At 31.6% G+C, this 22823-nt stretch overlaps 1 protein-coding gene across 1 annotated transcript; it reads right to left on the bottom strand.

The window, feature by feature from the left end:
* Positions 1 to 14019: 14019 nt before the first annotated feature.
* LOC132315096 (protein DUF642 L-GALACTONO-1,4-LACTONE-RESPONSIVE GENE 2-like) lies at positions 14020 to 16177 on the bottom strand. Its single transcript, XM_059813853.1, has 3 exons — positions 16048 to 16177; positions 15439 to 15936; positions 14020 to 14760 (listed from the first exon to the last, which is right to left on the bottom strand). The coding sequence occupies exons 1-3, from the start codon at positions 16127 to 16129 to the stop codon at positions 14240 to 14242; spliced, it is 1101 nt and encodes a 366-aa protein (XP_059669836.1). The 5' UTR covers positions 16130 to 16177; the 3' UTR covers positions 14020 to 14239.
* Between the last annotated feature and the right edge of the window lie 6646 nt (positions 16178 to 22823).

A 22823-nucleotide genomic window follows, 5' to 3' on the forward strand; every position in this document is an offset into this window, starting at 1 on the left:
CAGTAGAAAGTTTCAGCTCGCAGGGCCATTTCGGTCAACCAAAATTTCCAGTAGCCTCACCAAAATCTTTGATTACAACCGGCCGACCAGTTTGGCCATTTCGGCCAACCGGAATAGGAGCCATTTCGGTCAACCGAAGCTTCATTTTGGTCGACCGTTTTGCTACTGACCTGTATATTTTGTTCATTCTTTCGGCATAATTAACCCTGAGCTTTGGAAGGCTGCTTAGAGTTTTCATGGAGCATATTTAAGATATAAAAATGATATATAGACCCTAGACTTGATGGCATTGACGTAGGTAACATCGGGTTCGGGTAAGGACCCGACTAGCTGTTCGGACCTACGGGTTCGGGTCATTACATATATATTAAAAGACAAGTAATGGTAGTGGCTATGGTGGTATAGTGGTGGGTCTGGTAGTGGCGAAAATGAAAAAGTGGTTGGGTTTGAGAGTAAAGAGAAACAAGAGTGGTGAAGGAAGGTGGGGATTGGTGGTGGCGGTGAAGGGAGTGGAGTGGTGGTGCGTTTGGGTTTTTAATTGTGTTTTCTTTTATTTTCTTTGCTTTCTTTTCTTTTATTAAAAGTTCTAATTTCTCTTTCTTTAACAATCCTAAATTTAAATTAATTAATCTAAATAATAATTATTAAATTATCTATTTGTTTTTAAATTGTAAATAAATATTATTTTAAACTATAGATTTGATTTGAATATTTAATTAAAATGTAATTAATATAAAAATAAATATAAATTACATATTTAACATGTGAATTTAAAATTTTAATTAAATATTTATTTTCAAGATAATTAAGTATTGTAAAATCTTAAAAAATAAATTTATAAGTGATTTATAAAATAAATTGAATGTGTTTGGTAAATAAAATTTAAATGTGAGGGAGGGAGAAGGGCATTTTTGTCCATTAAAATTTGTCATTTGATAATATTATAAGGGTAATAACGTCTTTTTACTTGGTTGATTGGCATTTTGGTCACTTCAACCATTTTTTCTAAATACTTTTTGTTCGGAGGGTAGGTGTTTGCAAGATCGGGTAAACCTCGGGGGGTCACATTGCAACAAAATGACAAACTTCAAGTTTAGTTACAATTGATCCAAACTTCAGGGGAGGTCATTGTAGTTTGCCCTAAATAATAACTATCAACTTTTTTTTTTAATTTTTTTTGACAATAATATATTTCCAAAATAATAATAATAATTAAAAAAAAAAAAATTTCTTGACAACAATGTGTGCCCGTTTCCTTCAACTTTGATTTTATATAATTTTTTTGAGCTTTTGCTTTATTATTATTTTTACAATGGGGTAGTTTTTGGTGACCAAAAAAAATTGTTTTAAAGTAACCTTAAACTCTAATAAAATAAATAAGGACCAAACCTAAAATTTAATTGTCAAATCAAGAATCTTATGGTCCAGCAGTATCTCCTTTACCTCCCAAAAATGGATGAGAAGAGTTCAAGTTTCCAAATGAATAAAGTAAGTATGTGAGCGGTGTGTCTGAGTTTCTTACCAATAACAAATAATAATAATAATAATAATAATAATAATAATAATAATAATAATTGCTAACAATGGACCATTAACTTTAATGTCTAAAATACCCTTCCTCTTATTTGGAGATCCTCAATCCTTTTTTCTCCTCTCCAAAGCCACCCTCAATTTCAATAAATCCACCGATGGAATCCAAACATCCAGACTAGAAAAAGTGTAATATATGATAGAGCCATTGGATTTAGAGAGCATCAAAGCTTGTTCGTGTTGTCGCAAAAGGTGGAGGTGTAGTTTACATGAGAGTTTAGATTGTTCCTAATGCGATGTCCTCATTCTGATTTTGAGTTGGGGGTGTAAATGCACTGTGAGGAGTTCACTACACCAAGATATGCAATGAACACAGAGCACAAATATCCATAGCTAGCAAGCAATCCACACACGCTAGCACATAACACACTAGTTGTTTGATTTAGTACATAATATCATATTGCTTTTATAGTTTATTGTAAAATCTTGTATTGTTAGCATTACAGTACCGGGGATTTGTAAAGAATGGGCTGTTACTGTTTCTACCAATATTATGATTAGGAGGTTTTCATAGTCAATGAAAGAAATTGATGATAGGGTTAGTGAATGCGGATGTACATGGTCTAACAGACAAACAAATCTATATGCTGAATTCGATTTCATTGTTTCGTTATATGTTATGAATTTAGAAGGATATTCAAGACATTAGAGCTTAAATGGTTACTTAGTGGTAATTATTTTTTAAGTTTGGTCACTGTAAAGTAATTTTTTTTTTTTTTTTTTAATTTTAATCACCAAAATCTAGTTTCATCTCTCTCTCAAAAAAAAAAAAAATAATAATAAATAAATAAATAAATGGGAACAAGTAATTCAACCAAGCATATAATTGTTATTTGATTAGAATAAATTGTCATGTATCCCACGTTCTATGAGTTTAAAATAAGGGATGGTCAAACATTAGAAAAGAGATGAGTGGCACGTTTTATGGGGTTATAAAATAAAAAATAAAAAACATAGAAATAGAGGGTAACAACTAGAATTAGGGTCAAAATAAGGATACCTGTGCAAAGAATTGAAAGAAGAAAGAAGCGAAAGCGAAGGCACAAGGAAAGAGGCGGCCGTAGGGAAGTGGAGGGTGCTATATAAGCAACATTAGTCAAGCAAATTTTTATTTATTTTTTTTTTTTTTTATTTATTTTTTTTTTTTTTTGTCTCTCTATAGATAGAGAGAAAAATCAATCAATGGGAAAGTATGCGGAGATATTGGATTTGATGAGATTGGCAGCAAGGTTCCACTCACACTGCCCTCATACTGCTCGCCTGTACTATCACCCACCCTCCAACTCAGACGACCACCACCACCACCACCACCACCACCACGACGATGCGCACAACGGTAGCAGTAGTGGAGACCACGCCGCGGTTCATGAGTCGACCCGGATGGCCAGTATTGGTACTGTCAAGGGATATATGGCTTTCGATTATTTGTTCAGCGATGCAACACACAGACATCCAATGGAAAGTCAGGTCAACTAGCAAAGAGAAATTGTTAGACTACTTTTTTTAGAGGAAATTTTCCTTTTTATTTTTTTTTAGACTCTTTTTTGTTCTTATTGTTATTTTTTTAGTCTCCCTAGAGGATACAATTTTTCATCTTACTCTTTCTCTGTTAATTTTTTCTCTCTGTCAATGATACAACTTCTGATTGAATAATAAATTCAACATCAGGATTCCTACGTTAATTAATTACATGTCTTCATATTTAAAATTAAATTTATAAGACAAAAGTCCTCTCCTCATATATCTATACTATTCAAAAAGCAAGAAATTTCTTAATAAATTTTTTTTTTTCTCACATAAAAAAATTCATTAAAACATAATAACTCATGCCTCATTAATAATATAAATAATGTATATATTATATATGACCTAATATTTTAAGAAAAAAGTTGAGAAAGACTAAAAGAAAATATTTTTTAATCCAATTAATTACACTATTTGATTGTTCAGATTCTCCAATCTCTTTTTATATATGTATATATTTAAATCATAATTTTTATATTAAAAGAATATTAAAAATATTTTTAAATCAAATTGATTATAATTTTTATTCTTCAGTATAAGGGGAAAAAAAATTTATAATATTCCCATTATTTAAAATCAAACCCGTTCCTTCTCAAAAATTTCCTCCTAAAAAATTTTAGAGCATAATTCACATTATTCCAAACAACAAAAAGAAAGAAAAAGAAAAATAAAACTTAAAAGGGAAAGAAAAAAATGTACCATTTTATATTTTTAAAACACACTTTAAGACATTTTCTCTATTTCTAAATATTTTTTCTTCTTTTAAATTTATAAAATTTATTAACATATATATCAACTATATATAATGGTGTATAATGCCTCCAAAAAGGTTAAAACAAAAAAGATCGAAAAGAAAAAAAAAAATGTAAAAGGAAAAAAGTACCATTTTTGTTTTAAAATAAAGAAAAAATTAGATGTTGGTGACTAAACGCAAATAAAATTGTGAAAATTTGACCTTAAAGTCAAGAAAAAATGGATGGTGACCAATTTTAAAACTTAATTACTAATAAGTGATCATTTAAGAGCAATTTGTTAAAAAAAATTCTTGTATATAAAATATTCTAGAAATAAGTTTTAGATGACAAAATTGTTGATTTATTCTCCTTTCTCTCTCTTGCTCTATTTTTTCCTTTTTAGTTTGCAACTTACCATTTAAAAAATTAGAAATTCTTTAATAACCTTATATCTTAAATTTAGAATTTCTTTTTTTTTCTTTTTTTTCTTTTTTTTTTTTTTTTTCCACATCCCACCGAAAAACATGCTAAGCACATAACTAAGAATATTATATCCATAATTATAATTTCTATAGATTTGCGTACTTTCAAGTTTGATCGAATTTTACACACACATCTTCTTTGCACTTCCCTCTTCGACTTGATCTTATCCTCTGATTGCAACAAAAGTGTTTAATGTTAGGGATAAATTTATGCAATTAAAAAAGGAAGGTGATATTTGCATTCCACTTTTAAACGTTTGCATCGTAATCTTAAATGAAATGACAATTTTAACTCTAACTTTACAAATAAATAATTAATACTTTATAAATGACAAAACTGCCTTTTCAAATTTGCTCTCTTTGTATCTGATCTTTAATTTTTTAGGTCTTTTTTTTTTTAAAAAAAAAATTTGAATAATTTTTTTTTTTTTTACAAGACAAATAATAATAATAATAATAATAATATGTTGAATAAATTGCCTCTTTTGATGGGACAAAAAAAATTAAAAATAATCATTACAAATTATTTCTTTTAACATGAAAAAACCCCAATATTGAAGAAATCATCTCTTTTGTCAAGTTGCCCCTCCCAAAAAAAAAAAAAAAAGAAAAAAAAAAAGAAAAAGAAAAAGAAAAAGTAAGAAAGGAAGAGGATTAAATTTTTTTTATTTCTTTTGGGAGGCGATATTCGCACTCTACTTTTCTCCATTTGCACTTCATTTATCTTTTTCTTTTAAAATGAATGACAAAAAAATCCTTAATTTCATTAATGAACCATCTCTTAATTTATAATGTCATAACTACCATTTATTCAACTTTAACTTTTTTTAACTTCTTTACTTATTTTACTATTTTCTTTTTCTTTTTCTCAGAGGTCCTCTAAAAGAAAATAATTTATTTCATACTAATAATTTTATTTTTGACCGTTAAAAGAGATAAGTATGGATATGTATATCTGTATATTACAATAAGGATATTTATGTAATAACCCATCAAATGGTCACTTGTTGGCAATTAAGTTTCCAAATTGGTAACAATTTATCTTTTCTCAACTTTAAGATCACTTTACAATAATTTTGTTTAGGTTTGGTCACCAAATTCTAATTTTCCCAAAAAATTAAAATACAACAAAATGAAAAACAAAAAAAACAAAGAAGGGAAAAAATAAAGTACCAATTTTGTTTTTAACATACCTCCATCCAACTTCAGTTTCATAATGACTTATATTTCCAATATAATATTCTTATTTATCTATACTACTAATAAAATTTTAATTATTTCTATGCATTTTTTTACTATTTTAAATTTAAAAAATATTAGTAATAGTATTTAAATTATGTGATGGTTCATTGTCCATAAAGTTTTCTAACATTTATTTTTCTTAAATTAAAGGTGTGTTTTGTGAGTTACCTGAATCTTCGTCTTTTTGTTTAGTATTCTAGTTCTCCAAATTTCATAAATATTATATATACATATATATTTACACATATATTCGTTTTTCATTAGCTCATTAACATTTGTACATGATCATGTATTAGTACTAAAATCTCATTTCTTTCCCTCTCTCGATCTTTTGGTAGAAACAAGCTACCTCCTATCACTTTTGCCCTCTAGTACAAATTCTTCCTCCATAAAAAACTGGGTATATGATTTAAATAAAAATGCACAGAGATTCATATGGATCTCTAGTTTTTCCTACCAATAAAATTGATCTATTAATTATATATAGAAGTTTTGTTACCTAAAACAAAAATTTGAAGAAAATAAAATTTTATTTGTTGCATGAAATTTTTTAAAATATTTGGATATGAAGGTAATTATGACTTTCAACTCTGGCATCAATATTATGTAACATTAATCTTATAATTCTTATCAAGTCATTTTTTATATATGTTATTTATTAAAACTTGCATACGATATTATTTATGGAAAAATATTGGTCAACGGTGTTTGCCTTTTCAATTCATTATCGAATTTGTAAAATTTGTTTGTTACAGATTTTTTTTTTTTTTTTTAAAACTGAATAAATTAATTCTCTAATTATTTCGGTAAGCTTTAGGTATTTAGGCATCATTCGGTATTTCTCCATTGCTGAATATCCCTTCTTACATTGAATGTGAATGTTCAAATGGATTAGTCCCGACCAATAGATTCAATTCAACCCATCAACATGAAGTTAGCTATAATCAACTCTAAAAGTACTGAATTTACATATAGTTGTATTATTATTATTTTTTACTTTAATTATTTATAAGCATTTTAATTGTCTATACGAATTGAAATCAGGACATCATTGTATTGTATGCATATTTGATTGAATAAATTGAGTACATTTTGGATCTTATAGTTCAAATATTTCATGATGGTAGTTTTTGAAGATTTAAGTGTGTTTCAATTTGATTTTAATATTTGTAAAATAAAATAAAATCTTTTTTTAGTGCATGGTGTGAACCAGATTCAATCTCATTGTAGTTGTTATTCATAGTTCGAAAGTTTTATATAATCATATACAATAAGTTAGTTATAATCAATTCCAAAATACTGAATATACATATGTTTGTATTTATTATTTTTATTAATTTTTTTTTGTATTTACTTTATTTGTTTATACAAATTGAAATCATAGTATATCATTGTTTTACATGGGTTTGTGTAAATTATGATTGTATAAATTGAGTTCAATTAGGATTTTATACTTCAAAATTTTCGTAGCAATGTTTATTTGAGGATTTATGTATATTTCAATTTGATTTTAGTTTGTGTAAAAAAATAAAAAATAAAAAATAAAAATAATAATAATTGCGTGGTGTGAATCAAATTCAATCGTATTGCATTTAAGTATTTTAATAGTATATATATAAACACCTAAATTTCTTTTTGTCTATATATATATATATATAGATTGAGTATGTAACAATTTTGTGGGTGGGTATATGTGAGCGTGTGCAGGTAGTATCAGTAGGCTATCACACTGGGTGAGCTACATGTGCACAATCTCATATTGCTTGGGTGTGGATGAGGCAAATATTATATGTAGATTCAACACCCTTCTATGATACAACACGTTTTAAAACCATGATGGCCGTGAACATACCAGAACTCCGTACTTAACCTGGAGTAGTACCAGGATAGGTGACCCCCTAGGAAGTCTCTGGTGCGGGGATGCCAAAAGCAAACAATATTGTGTTTAGTTAGGGTGAGGGTCTTTACAAATGGTATCAGAGTTTGACCCAGTAGGAAGTGTGGCCACCTCCAAATGGAGTGATTGTGGCAACCTTATGGGCAGTGTGTGTGAGTGTGTGCAGGTGGCACATTGCCTGGGTGTTACAAATGGTATCAGAGTCTGATCCAACTGGAAGTGTGGCCAACGAGGACGTTAGGGGGTGATTGTGGCAACCTTATGGGTGGTGTGTGAGCTTATGCAGGTAGCACCAGTAGGCTATCACACTGGGCGAGTTACAAATGTACAATCCCACATCACACTGAACGAGTTACGTTTTAAAACCGTGATGGCTATGAACCTACCAGAACTCCGTAAGCGCACAACTTGGGTTGGGCAACCCGAGCCCGCCCAATTTTTCGTGGGCTTGGACAATTATTTTTACAAATAGGGTTGGGTCTGGGTTGAAAAATCTCAACTCGAATTTAATTAGGGTTGAGGTTGGGTTATGGTATTAACAACCCGAACCCGATTTCTTGTATTATTTTCATATATATTTTTAATTTTAAATACATTATATATAATATTTAAACTACGATTACTTTTTTTCTTTACAACTTCTTTTGTTAAATCTTACTTATTGTATATTAACATTTAAGACAATTAATTTTCTAAGAATTTGTTTGTAATTTATTCAAAATCTATAAAATGTCTTTAATTTTTTTTTTATTTTAAGAGTAATTTAATCTAAAACTAATTCAAGATCATATTAAATTTTTAGTGTGAAGATCAACTATATGTGTAATTCGAATTCACCCCAATTTTTAATATGGAATCTAAGCTCGAGTTGCAAGCCCGAATTTAAAAGTAGCAGGATGGGTGGGCTCGGATTGAGTAATTATGGTTAAAGGTAGGGTTTGATTGAGCTTGGGTTTATCATTTCATATGGTGTGTTGGTTTCAAATTATACTTCAAACTCGTCCGAGTTACAACCCTACCCTTGGAAAGTCTTTGGTCCGAGAAAGCAAAAAACGACAATATTGTGTCTGACTAGAAGGAAGGTTGTGGTATCTATTTATTTTCTTTTTATTTATATGTATAAATTGAGTATCTATATATACAAATATCATCTTTTCTTTTTTTGTCTATATATATATATATATAGATTGAGTATCTATATATAAAAACAGTGGTTTTCATATGTATACATACACACACACACTATAGGGTAAAGTATAAAAAAAAACCCCCTCAACTATGTTTAATTTGCAAATAACTGACCCGAACTATGTTTTGTGCATAAAATCCCCTAAACTATCACATTTAGTTGTAAAATGTCCCATTGTCTTACATATTTTTCATTAAATGACCATAATGTTATCTCTTATTGAATTACACTTGATATATTTTTCTTGTTAAAATAAAGTATGAAAAAATTCATACTAATTTGATAAAATATTCTCTATCAAATTTGTATAAGTTTGCCTTTAATTTTTTTTTAAATTAATTATTTAAATAAAAATCTTAAATAGAAAAATTTGAAACAATTTAAGTAATTTCTTAATTTTCATGAATATATTGCATTAAAAAGAAGATATTTTTATTTATATAATTTATTAATTTTTCATGAGTATTGTTTGAAAAAGAAGATATTTTTTTATACTAATTTTTTTTAAAGTGAGTATAATAAGTTTTTATTATAATAAGTTAATTATTTTAGAAAATGATAGCTACAAATTTATTTATTTTTTTCCATTTTTATAATCAATTGTTACTAATTATAAAATTAAGGTAAATGGTATAATTAATATTTAAATAAGAGAAAATATAATAATAAACAATTTAATAAGAAATGACAAATTTAATAACAAAGGGTAAAATAGTCTTTTGTAATGGGTTTGTCCTTAATTATAACAAATCAATAGTTGAGGGGGGTAATCTTTAGTTCAGGGAGTTAGTTGCAAAAAAGCAATAATTCAGGGTTTTTAATTTGCACTTTACCCTATGCGATATATGGATTCATAATAGAGAGATATTGATTAGCAAATATTAGATGATATATATATATATATATATATATATATATATATATATATATATAGTAATTACACACACTCCATATATAGCTAAAAGACAATTAAAAAAAGAAATAAAAGAATCCATAAAAAATAAATAAATAAATAAAAAAGATAGAAAGAAAATAATCATAATACTGATCAAATTTGGAAAGAAAAAATAATTAAAAAGGTACTTTTATCTTATAAATTTATATTTTAAATGTCCTATAATGGTAGGAGATACTTAATTAACTAGCGTGAAATTCTAGAAATCCTAACCAATTAGGAGCGCAATGCAAGGACAGTGCGACTACAACTAGCACTACTCAATATTAATTGATAAAATAAATTATAAATAAATAAGAAAAGTTTATAGACACCTAAATCTACCACATAAAGTGGTCATTTGGCTATGACTAAAAATGCTGCTATTGCTTCTTTATCTGTTTATTATCATCACAAAAGAGAGCACTCCTGTATTCTGGCTTTCCAAACACCCTGCATTGCGGACTGAATCCCCGTTATATTACAATGCATCTTCAAAAACCCACACCCTCTTCAAGGGGACTTAAATTAAAGTCACGTCAATGTGATTGTCGATACCAATTTAAAGTCCAAAATTTCACTGTTAATCATGGGGATTTGGGTTGCTACCCTGTGCTAAATCTTTCAAACGCGAATGCAAATATGCAATCAACATTCAATACAATAACCAGTACACCATAAATGCAGAACTCCATGACGAGTACTGGAACTCCGGGATGAATACTTCCGGTGGGAGCTCAATGACGCTCCAAAAGCATAGAGCTCGCGATCTTGAGCTGGTGGAACTTGCCCTGAAGTTCAACGTACGTACTTGAGATTAGTACTTGACTCCTTGCTTTTGGATGCATAGGTTAGCATCTATTTCACACTAACTTATCTTTCAACGGAAGCATCTACACATACTACACTAAAAGGTCCAAATCCATCTCTTGCATTGGCATGGAGGCGCCAACATGGCCATTGCAGAGGGTTGTTTCATCTCAACTTAAAAAAATTAAAATAAATAAACCCTAAACATAATCAAGTGACAAGATGTTCCATTGGAGTATTGGACCCCTAAAGGTCTCAGCTATATCAGCAGGTGAAGGAAGCTCAATAAGATCTTGATGTTCTGCAGAAGAAAATGGATGGATATTGATCCTTTGAATATTAACTTGCAGAAGGAGGAGAGGGACTGTTTGCAACGTTATCAAACTGTTTCTAGAGCTGAAGAGGTGTTTTACAGGCAACAATCCAGGATTCAACGCCTTAAAGCAGGTGATAAAATTACTGCTTATTTTCAAACATCATCTTAGTAACTAAACAAGATGAGGATAGAGCTATTCCAAACCATGAACAGTTCATTAGCAATCCTATTACATCTTTACAGTTCCAATTGATGCAAGCTCCTGTAACTGTTGATGCAGGGGGGGCTCAATCTAATTTGGGGCTTCAGGTCAAAAATAAAAAAGTGATTTTTTTAACAATATAATTAAAATTAGTCACAACTCAAAAATAAAATATACAAATATATATACACACAAATTTATAATAACAAAAATTAATAAAATAATTAAAAAAAAAGAACCATTAAACCTGATTTAGAAAACTCAAATCTAATACTTCTACAAATTTTTCAATAGAATAAAAATAAGTTCATAACAACTATAAACTTGTAACGTAACATCTTTGTTTTGTGTGACACAATTATATATTAGAATTTTACAAATATGTATTACTTATATATATAGTTAATAAAATAAAAACAATTCAATTAAAAAGAAAAGGTCTTTTAATTCAAAAAGAGAAAGGAAAAATAAAGGCAAATTACTTCCAATAATATGCCTTAGTCAGAAACTTCCCAGTCAAAAAAATAAAATAAAATAAAATTGATAGCTTTAGTCACATTTGTCCCAATATTAGACCTCAAATATTTATATCATAAAATAATTTCTTCTTCTTCTTCTTTTCTTTTTTCTCTTTCCTCCTTAATTGATACATAAATTTAATATTAACCCCAAAGATTTACATCCTTATATGACTTTTTTTCCTCCCTTTTTTTTACTCTTCTTATTCATGTTTTATAATAAATTATAACCAATATAGAAATTTAATATTAGGCCAAAAATTTATATCATTAAATATTTTTTTCCCTCTTTCTTTCTCTCTCTCGTTCACGTTTTTTACATCAGCACAAAAAAATATTTTTGAGTAAGTTACTTGTTTGAGAAAATAGCGAAAACTTTATATATATATATATCTATATATAAATGTTCTTCTTTTCAACAAGTCTTCTCCTCCCAATATATATATATATATATATTTTTTTTTTTTTTTGGGTAATTAAATTCATAAATGAAAAATATACTGTACACAAAACTGGGACCCAAAACAAACCCACCCAATTCAAATAGAACAGAACAGCAACTGGAACAGAACAGGTGAGAAAGTAGAACATGGAACAACTATGCTACTAGGGTCTGGTTCTGATCACAGAGCTCGGAAGGCTCCAATCATCAGCCACAGACCTCGAGACAACACAATCCGAGATATGGACAGTAGAAAGCTTGGTACGAATGCACTCATCAATTTCCTTGCAAATTTTCATATTTGTTAGAGGCTCCTTTGTGAAGGTTCGATTGTTCTCTCTCTCCACGAGTAGTAGATTATCCCGCAAAGCACAACTTGTAAACCATAGCTTTACTAGATTTGGAATTAGGACTCCACAGATTAGCAATGGTCACCACACCCTGTTCATAGGAGTAAATGCCACATTTGTGTTGAAAGAATTGTCATACTTATTTGGTTGGAAAAAGAACAATTAAAGAAAAGATGATCATGGGTTTGGAGAACAGAGTTGACTAGAAAATTTTGAGCTTGGGGTGAATTGCAGTCCATGCCACAAATGTCCAGGGATGTGGTATTGGAACCACAACACATTGTACTATTGAGATGAAAAGAACCCGTTGAGGAGATGGTGGAGTTAACTTTATCAACAGAATTACTAAGATTTCAGAGGTTCCACAGAAAAAGCAATGTTACCAAAATTTAACTACCATTACGAAAATTTAAATAATATTTTTTATTAATGATATGTCTAATGACCATAGAATGAATATAATTGTATTATTAATAAGATAATATTAAATAGTTTTTTTATTAAATATAATTTAAAGGAGTTAAAAAAATTCTAGACATATTCAAAAGAGTTAAAGATTCACTATGAAATAGAGAATAATACTGACATATCTTTGTGGATTTAAAGTTTAAAAAACAGTTAAGTAACTTTTCTAGCATATTTGAATATTATATTATTATGTGCTTTTAAATTACTTGTATGCAGAGCCTCTTTTTATGATCTCATTTATAATTAATTATCAATTTAATTTAAAGATGTAACACTTCACATATACTTTTCTTTTATTTTTTACACCTTCATACACGGTCTCTAATCCCATGACTATAATAACACAAATCATAATTTTTATTCAATTTTTTTTTTTTTTTTTTTTCAAGTTTTGATTTAAGTTTGTAAAATTATTAATAAATTACTTTTAGAGCTAAACTGAAGCTCTTAGAATCATGGCCAAAAGACATAGGATCTGAAGTTGTGATCAAATTGTATGTGATTGTGACACAGACATCAAAGGATCATGAAAACGAAATTACCAAAATAGCATTAAAGTGCTATTATAATAATGTACTTGATTTATTTTATTTTTAGTAATGAACCACTATAATAATCTATTTTAAAAATCAAACGGAATTTATGTAACAATTTGTTTGGATTTAAAAATTATTATTTACTTAGTTTCTAAGAGAATAGAAGCATTTTACTATAATTTTATTTATTTTGTTTGAATTTAGCCATGTTTTATTTTAATTATTTTACTATAATAGATTTATTTATTTATCTTGAAAATTAAATCTCACAATGTACTTGGGGAGACTGCACCTTCTACCTTTGGTCTTAAAAGGAGAGAAAATACTTCAAGGTGAGAAATATCATTAGGTTACATTAACAAACAAATTTTAGTATTATATTTATATTTATATTTTATTTTTAAAATTTTAATTAAATTACTCAGGTTCACCTTTATGTCCTCCTAACTTCCTCCTCCGTGTGCACTTGTGATACACCGAATTAAACTCATTAATACAAGGACAAAGGAGAGTAGAAATTAATTAAGAAGTCATTGCGGTTATACATGACTTTGTAATAGTATTTGAAAGTGTAACGCTAAATTTTTTTTTAACATCCACAAAAATCGAACCAAAGTGAATTCAAACAATAAAAACAACAATTGCAACTTTAAAAAACGTTTGATCAGTGATTCAACTTTAATTGCAATATATTTGAAAAACTTCGAATGGAGGGATCCATTTTGAACTTCAATAAGAAAAAGAAACACGAGGACTGCTCCATACAAAGAAAATCATTAGGACCAATCATTTCTCATATTTAATTAAAATGAATCTTTTGACAGAACAAAGTAAAAAGAGAGGAAGAAACCCTCATTTCAACTATTAGGTTAGCTACCCCAATGATGAAAAGACTGCCAAGTATTCTTTTTCATTTATTTATTCCTAAACATTTTAAGTATTATAATAAGATTAAGGAACATTGAACAATATGACTCACAAACAACTACTGTAAACATGTGTGCCTTAAGAGACAGGCAAAACCCTAACATCATCCAAAACAGGGCCACATATGTGACCATAGTCATTAATGTTAGTGTGATAAAATGCACTAAAAAATGTTATCCTTGTCCTGGCTGAAACTGCTTGGAACTTTAGACTTGCAGTCTTGAACCAACCCTTTCCTTCTGATGTAAAGGGCACTTTTAGGGTTTGTTTCGCAGCGAATGCTTCAACCTGCATCGATCCATGGCAAGCGCTCTTTGCGTCGCCAATGGCGAATGTTAGGTTGTAGAATTTGTTGGGCACTGTCCTTATGATTTGAGCAATGGCACTTTCTCTCCCTCCAATCAGTTCAATTGCAGCCATTCCTTTGGGGACGAAGAAGTGCTTGGAATCGATGTATTTTACAGGCTTGAGGGATTCGATAATCCATCCGGGGAGAGGTGAAATTAAGTCCTGTTGTTTGGGGAGGAGGAGGACCCCAGTTGAGAAGTTCTTGAACACATGAGGTCCTATTTCAAACCCACCATTTTTCACCAAATTACCTGCATAAACAAAGTTTTCAATATTATAAGGATTATAAAATTTAATACCACATATGTTTCCAAGTAACTTATAAAGATATGCCACAATTACAAAATTATATTTCCACCTCAGCTCATGATTCATATAACCATAATGTGGAAATTTGAAAAATTGAATGGATTAATAGTGGTGGCTATATAAACCATTTTGCAATTAGATAAACATGTACTCATGTACACGGTACGATCTTGTACCGATGTACTAGAAAATAATTATATTATTGTAATAGTCAAAGCAGCATGCTCCGTTCCACATGTAGTGTTCCTCATCTTCACGTGATTATCTTGGACTTCACAAATGCTTAAAAATCGAACAAGGGCATGCATTAATTTGACTTCAGAATCAAGATGTTTTATATAAAATTTTAAAATCACATGTATCGATTTTGGGCTTTTATCATTTTTCTTAATGACGTAAAAGTACGATTATTCAAACTTGGACGGTTGTACCTCTTCCACTGGGGAAAAAAAAAAGTTATGAGTACTCGAGCAACTCATTTGCCTCCCACTCATCATTTGTGAAACTCAAAAATCAAAGTCACCTAAGGTTATGCTATTTTATTTTTTTCAATTCCCCTGTTTACAAATTCCCAAAAAAAAAAAAAAAAATATATGTATGCATGTATAATGGAAAGTTACCTCTAGTATACTTGAGAGGTTGCATCTCTTTAATTGCAATTGCATCCAGGAGAGGTCCACAGGTAGGGTCTTCTTGAATCCCAGGGTTATGAAATGTGACCTTAACCACTTTAGAAGTTGCCTTGAAAGCCCAACCATAAGTGTCACCACCATCACTACTGAACAGTGTCTGAATGGGAAGATCACTCGAGTGACCAGGGACTGAGACCCTTAGCACCTCATCTTGGGCACAAGTCCTTGTGGCCCCAAATGTGAGCGAGTAGATTGAGCCCAGCTTGACCATAACATTTTGAGAGATGGATGCTTCATTTCCTAGCCTCACTGCGTGGACCCCACGAGGGACTGCTAGGAAGAAGCCACCTGGCTGTGGCCCACCTGATACATACTCCACCACCCCATTGATTTCCCACTTGGGCAAAGAGTACCTTCCTATGATCACTGTCTTCTTCAGATTTGATGCCTTTGGCTTTTCTTCAAAGTTGCCATTTGGAAGAAATCCTAATGGAGAGAGGGACATTATATTTATATACCCAAATCACAAAAATGACACACACACACACACATATATATATAGCTCATTCAAAGACAATATAACAATTTGGTGCTTACCATCAAGAATTGGAGGATTGGCTGCAGAAACAAAGCTGTTGTAGAGAGAGAAGATGAAGTACAGAGAGAGAACTAGAGCCATTGTTGAGCAATGAGTAAAGAAAAAAAAAAGTCCAAATGGAGATATAAATAGAATCCAATGGAGATGAAATGGAATATGATATGACAATTATATATTTTATATATTAAGACAAAGTTGGAGGAAGAAAAGAAGGCACAAAAGCCCAAGTTAATGTGCCACTAAATTTGCCGTGAGATGTGTTTGGTTGTCTCTTTTTTGCTTTCAAAAAGTAGACCCGGTTTTCTACAAACTCGTGGAATAGGCGGTGTTGACCCCCACAGCGACCATTGGCTCTTCATTCGTTGCCGTGATTTGCTCTGTTTTAGTTTGAATTCTTGATTTCAATGAAGCTGATTCACTTTGTCTAATCTAACAAGGAAGTGTCTATCACATCAATCTGATCAGAGCCACGTGCATTGCATGTGCATGCCTTTGTAAAATAAATTTCATGAGACCTAAACAAAAACACACAAAATAAAATAAAAAAAATAATGAGAAAAAAAGTGAAGGATTCTCATCAACAAAAGGGTCTACACATGCCATTAATATAATATAATAAGCATAAGAATACCTCTTTAAATTGTCACAGCAGTTCGCATAAGAGTCTCAGACAGTAAAATGCATGTATGTTATTAGCTGTATTGATAACTAGACAACAACTTACCCTATAAATAATAATAAAATCACTATTTGTTTTCGTATTCCTAACTTCCAGAACTTACTCATTTTCATTAATACTGATCATCATTCTACACAAAAAATTAAGTTTATCCATATAAAGATCTTAACATTCACCTTAGATTGGAACTACTTTGAGCTATCTAATGTAACTTGCTTTAGTTAATTTGTAACATTAGAAGCAATTCTTTATTAGAATTATATATGCATTTCTTGGATCATGCTTATGTATTTATACAAGTGAACAAAAAAAATTGTAAAAAATCAGTAATTATTCAAATATTTGCCTTTTGAAATCACTAAATAAAACCATGTGTCACGCTCACTACAGATTATCAGTAATTTTACAGTTGCAATAAGAAGAATTTGAGTAGATTAGCAAAATTAGGGATGTGGTTTTTTTGTAGTTGAGACTGTTACTTTCTTTATGCAATTTTTGTCATATACCTTGCTTAGCTTACATACTCTTACATACTTAGCAATTTAATTTGCTTATTTGACAAGACAGAATACCTCTATTAATACTTAAAAGAATTGTTCCATATAAGGCTATCTGAGACCTAGTGCTTGTTAACCAAGTACAAATGACACACTCATAGACCTGTCAATGGATCGGATTCGGATCTGATCGATCAAATCCATATCCTATTTGTTAAGCAAACGGACTATCGAATTCAGATCACTAACGGATTCTCGGACTGAATGTCTCAATTCATATCCTATTAGCTCGGACTCGGATCGGGTCAGATTCGAAATCGGATGAAATTAATATTTACTAACATATATAATTATAAAGAGTATGATTTTATTAGTATGTGTACTAAAAGATTTATTAGCATGTGGATGAGGACATCACAATATTTTATATAACATTATTATTATTTTGGATTTTTGGGTTACCTTTAATACAATTCTAATAGGAGTATTGATATATATATATATGTGAAAAATTATTGATAAATAATTATATATATATATATATAATTATTTATATATATATAATTTTAATAGGATTGGATCGGATTTTTATCGGATCGGATCAGCATAATCCATATCCGATTTGTTAAGCTAACGGATTATCGGATTCGGATCGTAACCGGGTTATCGGATTTTTTGTTCAATCCATATCCGATTAATCGGATCGGATTCGGATCGGATCCGGATCAGGATCCGCTCCATTGGTAGGTCTACACACTCATGCTATTACATATTTACATTCTATATTCTATAAAACTCTCCACTTTTGTTAAATTTTCTTTCCAATTACAAATATCTACAAGTTCTCTTAGAGTAGCTTCAACGCAATGGTTTTCACAAGCCCAATGACCTATTTGGCAATTTTTTTTACTCTAATGGGCTCGCTGCTTTTGGGCCCAGAAAAATTGAATTGGGGAATGGGTAGCCCTTTTTGGGCGACCCCTGTTGCGATCCGTATTTGGGCCCTGTTGGCAATGTTGACTTTTTAAAATAGGGTCAGAAGTTGTAACAGTATTTGAAGGGCCTGTTTGACTAAACAAAATTTTAGAAATTAGTTTTTTTGCTTCTTTTTTGCATTTTTTTTTCGAGGCCCAATTTTTAGAGACTCCATTACAATTGCTCTAATACTCTATAGTTTCTAGAAACTAACTTAGCTCGTGCCAAGTAGACGCAGTGTAAAATTCTACTCAATTTTACATTTTTATTTTTATTTATTTATTTTTTTTTTCCGGAAGGTAAAGATGAATTTATATATAAATGAGGTAATATAGTAGAGCAGGCTAAGCTTTAACAAGGACACAACCCACGAAGTGTAGACGGCCCAATAAGCATATAGACCAATAAGCAAAACAAGAATAACACTGCAAGGCCAGCCCATCTCCAAGCAAACACTTTCCTAGTCTAGGGTTTGTAAACTACTCATGTCAAGCTGATGTCATTCCGGTGCAAAAGAAATTAGGGCCAATCAAGGAGAGTAGCGCCTTAACTCGATCCATCAGGTGGTTCCGCCGGCGGGCGAATAAAGGAGGCTGGAAGATTCCATTCAAGCACAATTCGTCTTGCCGATGGTGAGTCCCGTACCTGCTTCAAAAGACGTTTCTACTTTATCATATATGCAATTTGATTGAGGAGCACTGATTGTTTGCAGCTTTGGTTTTTAAACACTCTGTTAATTCTCTCCATCCAAATTTTATTGATGGTAGTTGAGAGCATAAGCTTGTTCACTGAGTTTCTCAGACTTCTGCTCGCCCAATGCTCTGAAGCCCACTCTACGAAGCCGATCCATGTTGAAGTCGGAGAGAGGAAATTACACTTGTATTGTAGGAAGATCCATAAGGGCCTTGTGAAGGTGCACGCAAAAAACAGGTGATCATGCGATTCATTCATCAAATTGTAGAACAGACAGAGTTTTAGGCCAGGCACATCTCGCATGCTACTTCTATCAAGTGTGGGGAGTCGGTTTTGCACAGCAAGCCACAACGAAAAATTACATCTTGGCACTGAAAATGGGTTCCAAAGAAAAGTATGCTAGTGCTTTGGCGGGTGGTTCATCTCAAACCAGCCAACAATGTGACTCAGAGAAAATGTGCCCGAGGGGGAAATGATCCACCCAACTGAATCCGATGAAGTGGTCGACGGACAAATGCTACTAAGCTCAGGGATATGCTCAATTAATACGGCTGGAAAGGACCATGCTCCATCTGAAGCAAGAGAGGAGAGTCTCTGCCAAGGTAAAATTAGCGAGTTGTCTGACTTGATCAGGGATTCTGAAGGTGAGAAGTCCACCCGGTAGCCAATTATCTTCCCAAAAGTAGGTAAGATCTCCGTTGCCAACCCTAAATCTAATTAGGTTCCTCGCAGTCCCCCTAAGCTGTAGAACTCTCTTCCAATTGCTTGAGCAATTCTTCGAGATGCTAATAGCCCAAAAGCATCTATCTCTAATCAGTTGAATTCTTACCCACTATGCCCAGAGGTTATCTCTTTTATTAAAGATGAGAATCAAAACGTGTTTTAGAGATGCTACATAGTTTGCAACTTCCAAATTTCTAAATCTAAGACCCCCACATTCCTTAGGTTGGCAGACTTTATCCCATGCGACTTTTGCTCCAGAGTGCTTAAATTCTGTTCCAGTCCATAAGAAATTCTTTAGCACCTTGTTGACCTTAGTTATGACTGATTTGGGGAGTACAAATAGGCTAGACCAGTAGTTGACCATGCTATAAAGCACTGACAGAATAAGTTGTATTCTGCCAGCATAAGATAAGAAGTTAGAAGACCAGTGACAAATTCTTCTAGTCATCTTCTCCACCAATCCTCGACAATCTGTAGCCCTAAGTTGAGTAGAAATTAAGGGTACCCCTAGGTATTTGAAAGGTAACGAACCCCAGTTAAACCCCAACAAATCTCTAATCTCTTCAACAAGAGGGGAACCAATTCCAGAAACAAAAAACTGGCTTTTGGAGCAGTTAATCTTTAGTCTCGAAAGGAAAGAGAAGTGGTCGATAGCACGCTTGAGTGTAGAGATGGAGGCAATGTCCCCATGTGAGAATATAATGAGGTCGTCAGTAAAGATGAGGTGAGAGATAGTCAGCTTTTTGCACCTTGAGTGGAATTTGAAGGCTTGATTTTCAGCAATAAATTTCTTGGTAATGGATGAGAACCCCTGCATAGCCACCACAAATAGGAGAAGGGAGATGGGGTCCCCCTGCCTTAGGCCTTTAACCCCCCTAAAATGTCCATGGAGCTCCCCATTTAAAGAAATAGTAAAAGAGGGGGAAATAATGCATTCCTGAATCCAGTGGATAGATGGTTAGGGAAAACCCAAGAGGGATAGGGTTTCCAAAATGAAGTTCCAGCCAACAGAATCAAACGCTTTCAGGAGGTCCACTTTTAAAACACATCTGGGAGGAGATAGGTGCCTGTGATAACCATGTAGAAGCTCTTGAGCCAATAGCACACTGTCCCCAATATTTCGGGCTTTGACAAAAGCATTCTGAGAGGAGTCGATGATGGAAAGTAACACTTGTTTAAGATTGTTTGCTAGCAGTTTGGCAATACATTTATAAAGTGTGTTGTAACAAGAGATTGGTCCGAAGTCATTTAATGTTGTGGGGTTAGGAGTTTTTGGGACTAAGGCAATATATGAGTTATTTACTTCCTTAAGAAGCCTGCCATTAACAAAGAAGGTTCGAATGGCTTTAATCATATCATTCCCAATCACTGGCCATGTCATCTGTTAGAAATGGGTGTTGAATCCATCTGCCCCCGAGGACTTTTCATTATTAAAAGAGAGGAAGCATGACTGAATATCAATATCAGTTGGGATTGTACATAACATAAGGAGCAAGTTACTAGGTACCTGGCCCGAAATAAAAGGTTGGAAAGCCTGTCTTCCCGGGAAGTGGGGGGGAACTCCCTAGCACACCATGAAAATGGGTAAGAACCTCAGCTCTAATCAGGCTTTCATTCACAATGGACTCTTCATTTGTTATGGTAATGCACGTAATCTTTTTTCTGTTGATCTTAAAGTTGTAGAGCTTGAAAAAAAATGCAGTATTACAGTCACCCTCCTTCAACCACCTGACTCTTGCTTTTTGCTTAATGAACTTCTCTTCAGTAAAAACAAGTGCAGTGTAATGTTTCATAAGCCTTTTCTCCTCAGTCCTTAGGCACTCATCCCTAGGCACTTAATTTTACATGTTGCTTACGTAACAGAACCTTCTTACAATTTGACTATATGCGAGTCATGCAACATTGCGCTAAGAATGTGTAAAGTTGTGTAGGCCATTCCAAGCCAAATTAGGTGAGGTCATTTTTCTTCCCCTCTTTTCCTGTAGCCACAGTTGGTAAGCAGCATAGGGATCAATTCTTCCCTATTATTCCTTGGCTTCATATAGTTGGGTTTTTCAGAGTGCGCAATGGCGTATCTTATTAATTAATTTGACTAGACATGACAGTTAATATGATTTAATATTCACTCATTGGATTGGAATATACTCTTAGGTGGTAATGAAAAATTGACGTAGTTGTTGTTAATAGGCAATAATTTAATTGGAACAAATCCTCCACTCTAGATGTGAGGTCGAATATTTGAATTTCAATAGAAATATAAATGTGTGTTTATTTAATTTAATTTTTTTTTAAAGAATGATGATTCTTTACAAGATCCATTTTCGATCTGAAATAATTTTTATGTATAACAAAATATATGTTTGGAATCTTTGGATCCTCAATACTCATTTAATTATTAATCGAAATTCTAAAAATTCCATCGCTTAGGTTGTAGAATTTGTTGGGCACCACCATCTTTAAGATTTGAACAATGGCACTTTCATTGATGTATTTTATAGGTTTGAGGTATTCAATAAGAGGAATACTAAGTCGCTCTCCTCATTGGCTACATTAAGTCTCATTAATTACTCTTTCTCTATTCTCAAGGAACGTGAAAAATATAACCTACTTTAAAACAAAACTCATATTCTAAAGACAAAACTACCCTTTAAATCCTTTTTCATTACCTTTCTTGTATCTCCTCCCTCAATCCATATGCGTGTAGTATATGTTGGGTTTTAATCAAATAATTTACATGTAGAAATCAAGAATACTACAATTAATTAAATAAATAATTTAGTTTCGTACCTGATAGATGATTAACGCACATATACCTTTAGATTTTGAAGGATAGCCTTAGAATTCTTTATAATCCTGCAAAACATTAGAGTGCTTTACCCCTTTTTGAAAGTTGTCATTCGATAGGGTTGAATAAGGGTTTTAAAATCCTTATATATCAACAACAAGAGGGGATGGTTTCTCTACAAATAAACATACCTAAGTCACCCTTCATATCATGGAAACTTAGATATAAAGGGTTAGAATTAAATCATACCAAATAAGTTGGAAAACCACAATCCAACGTTATAAAACCATACTGCCAATTAGACCACCAAATTGGAAAGTATAATCCAATCCATCAAGTATCAATAATCACATTGTAATTCTATTTTAGAAAAAATAGTGCATAGGACCATAAAATTATTTTTATTATTTATATATAAAAATT

Source organism: Cornus florida, unplaced genomic scaffold (genome assembly GCF_030987335.1).
Source record: "Cornus florida cultivar Cherokee Brave unplaced genomic scaffold, ASM3098733v1 CherokeeBrave_3.0.0_Hap2_Chr06, whole genome shotgun sequence".
NCBI lineage: Eukaryota > Viridiplantae > Streptophyta > Magnoliopsida > Cornales > Cornaceae > Cornus > Cornus florida.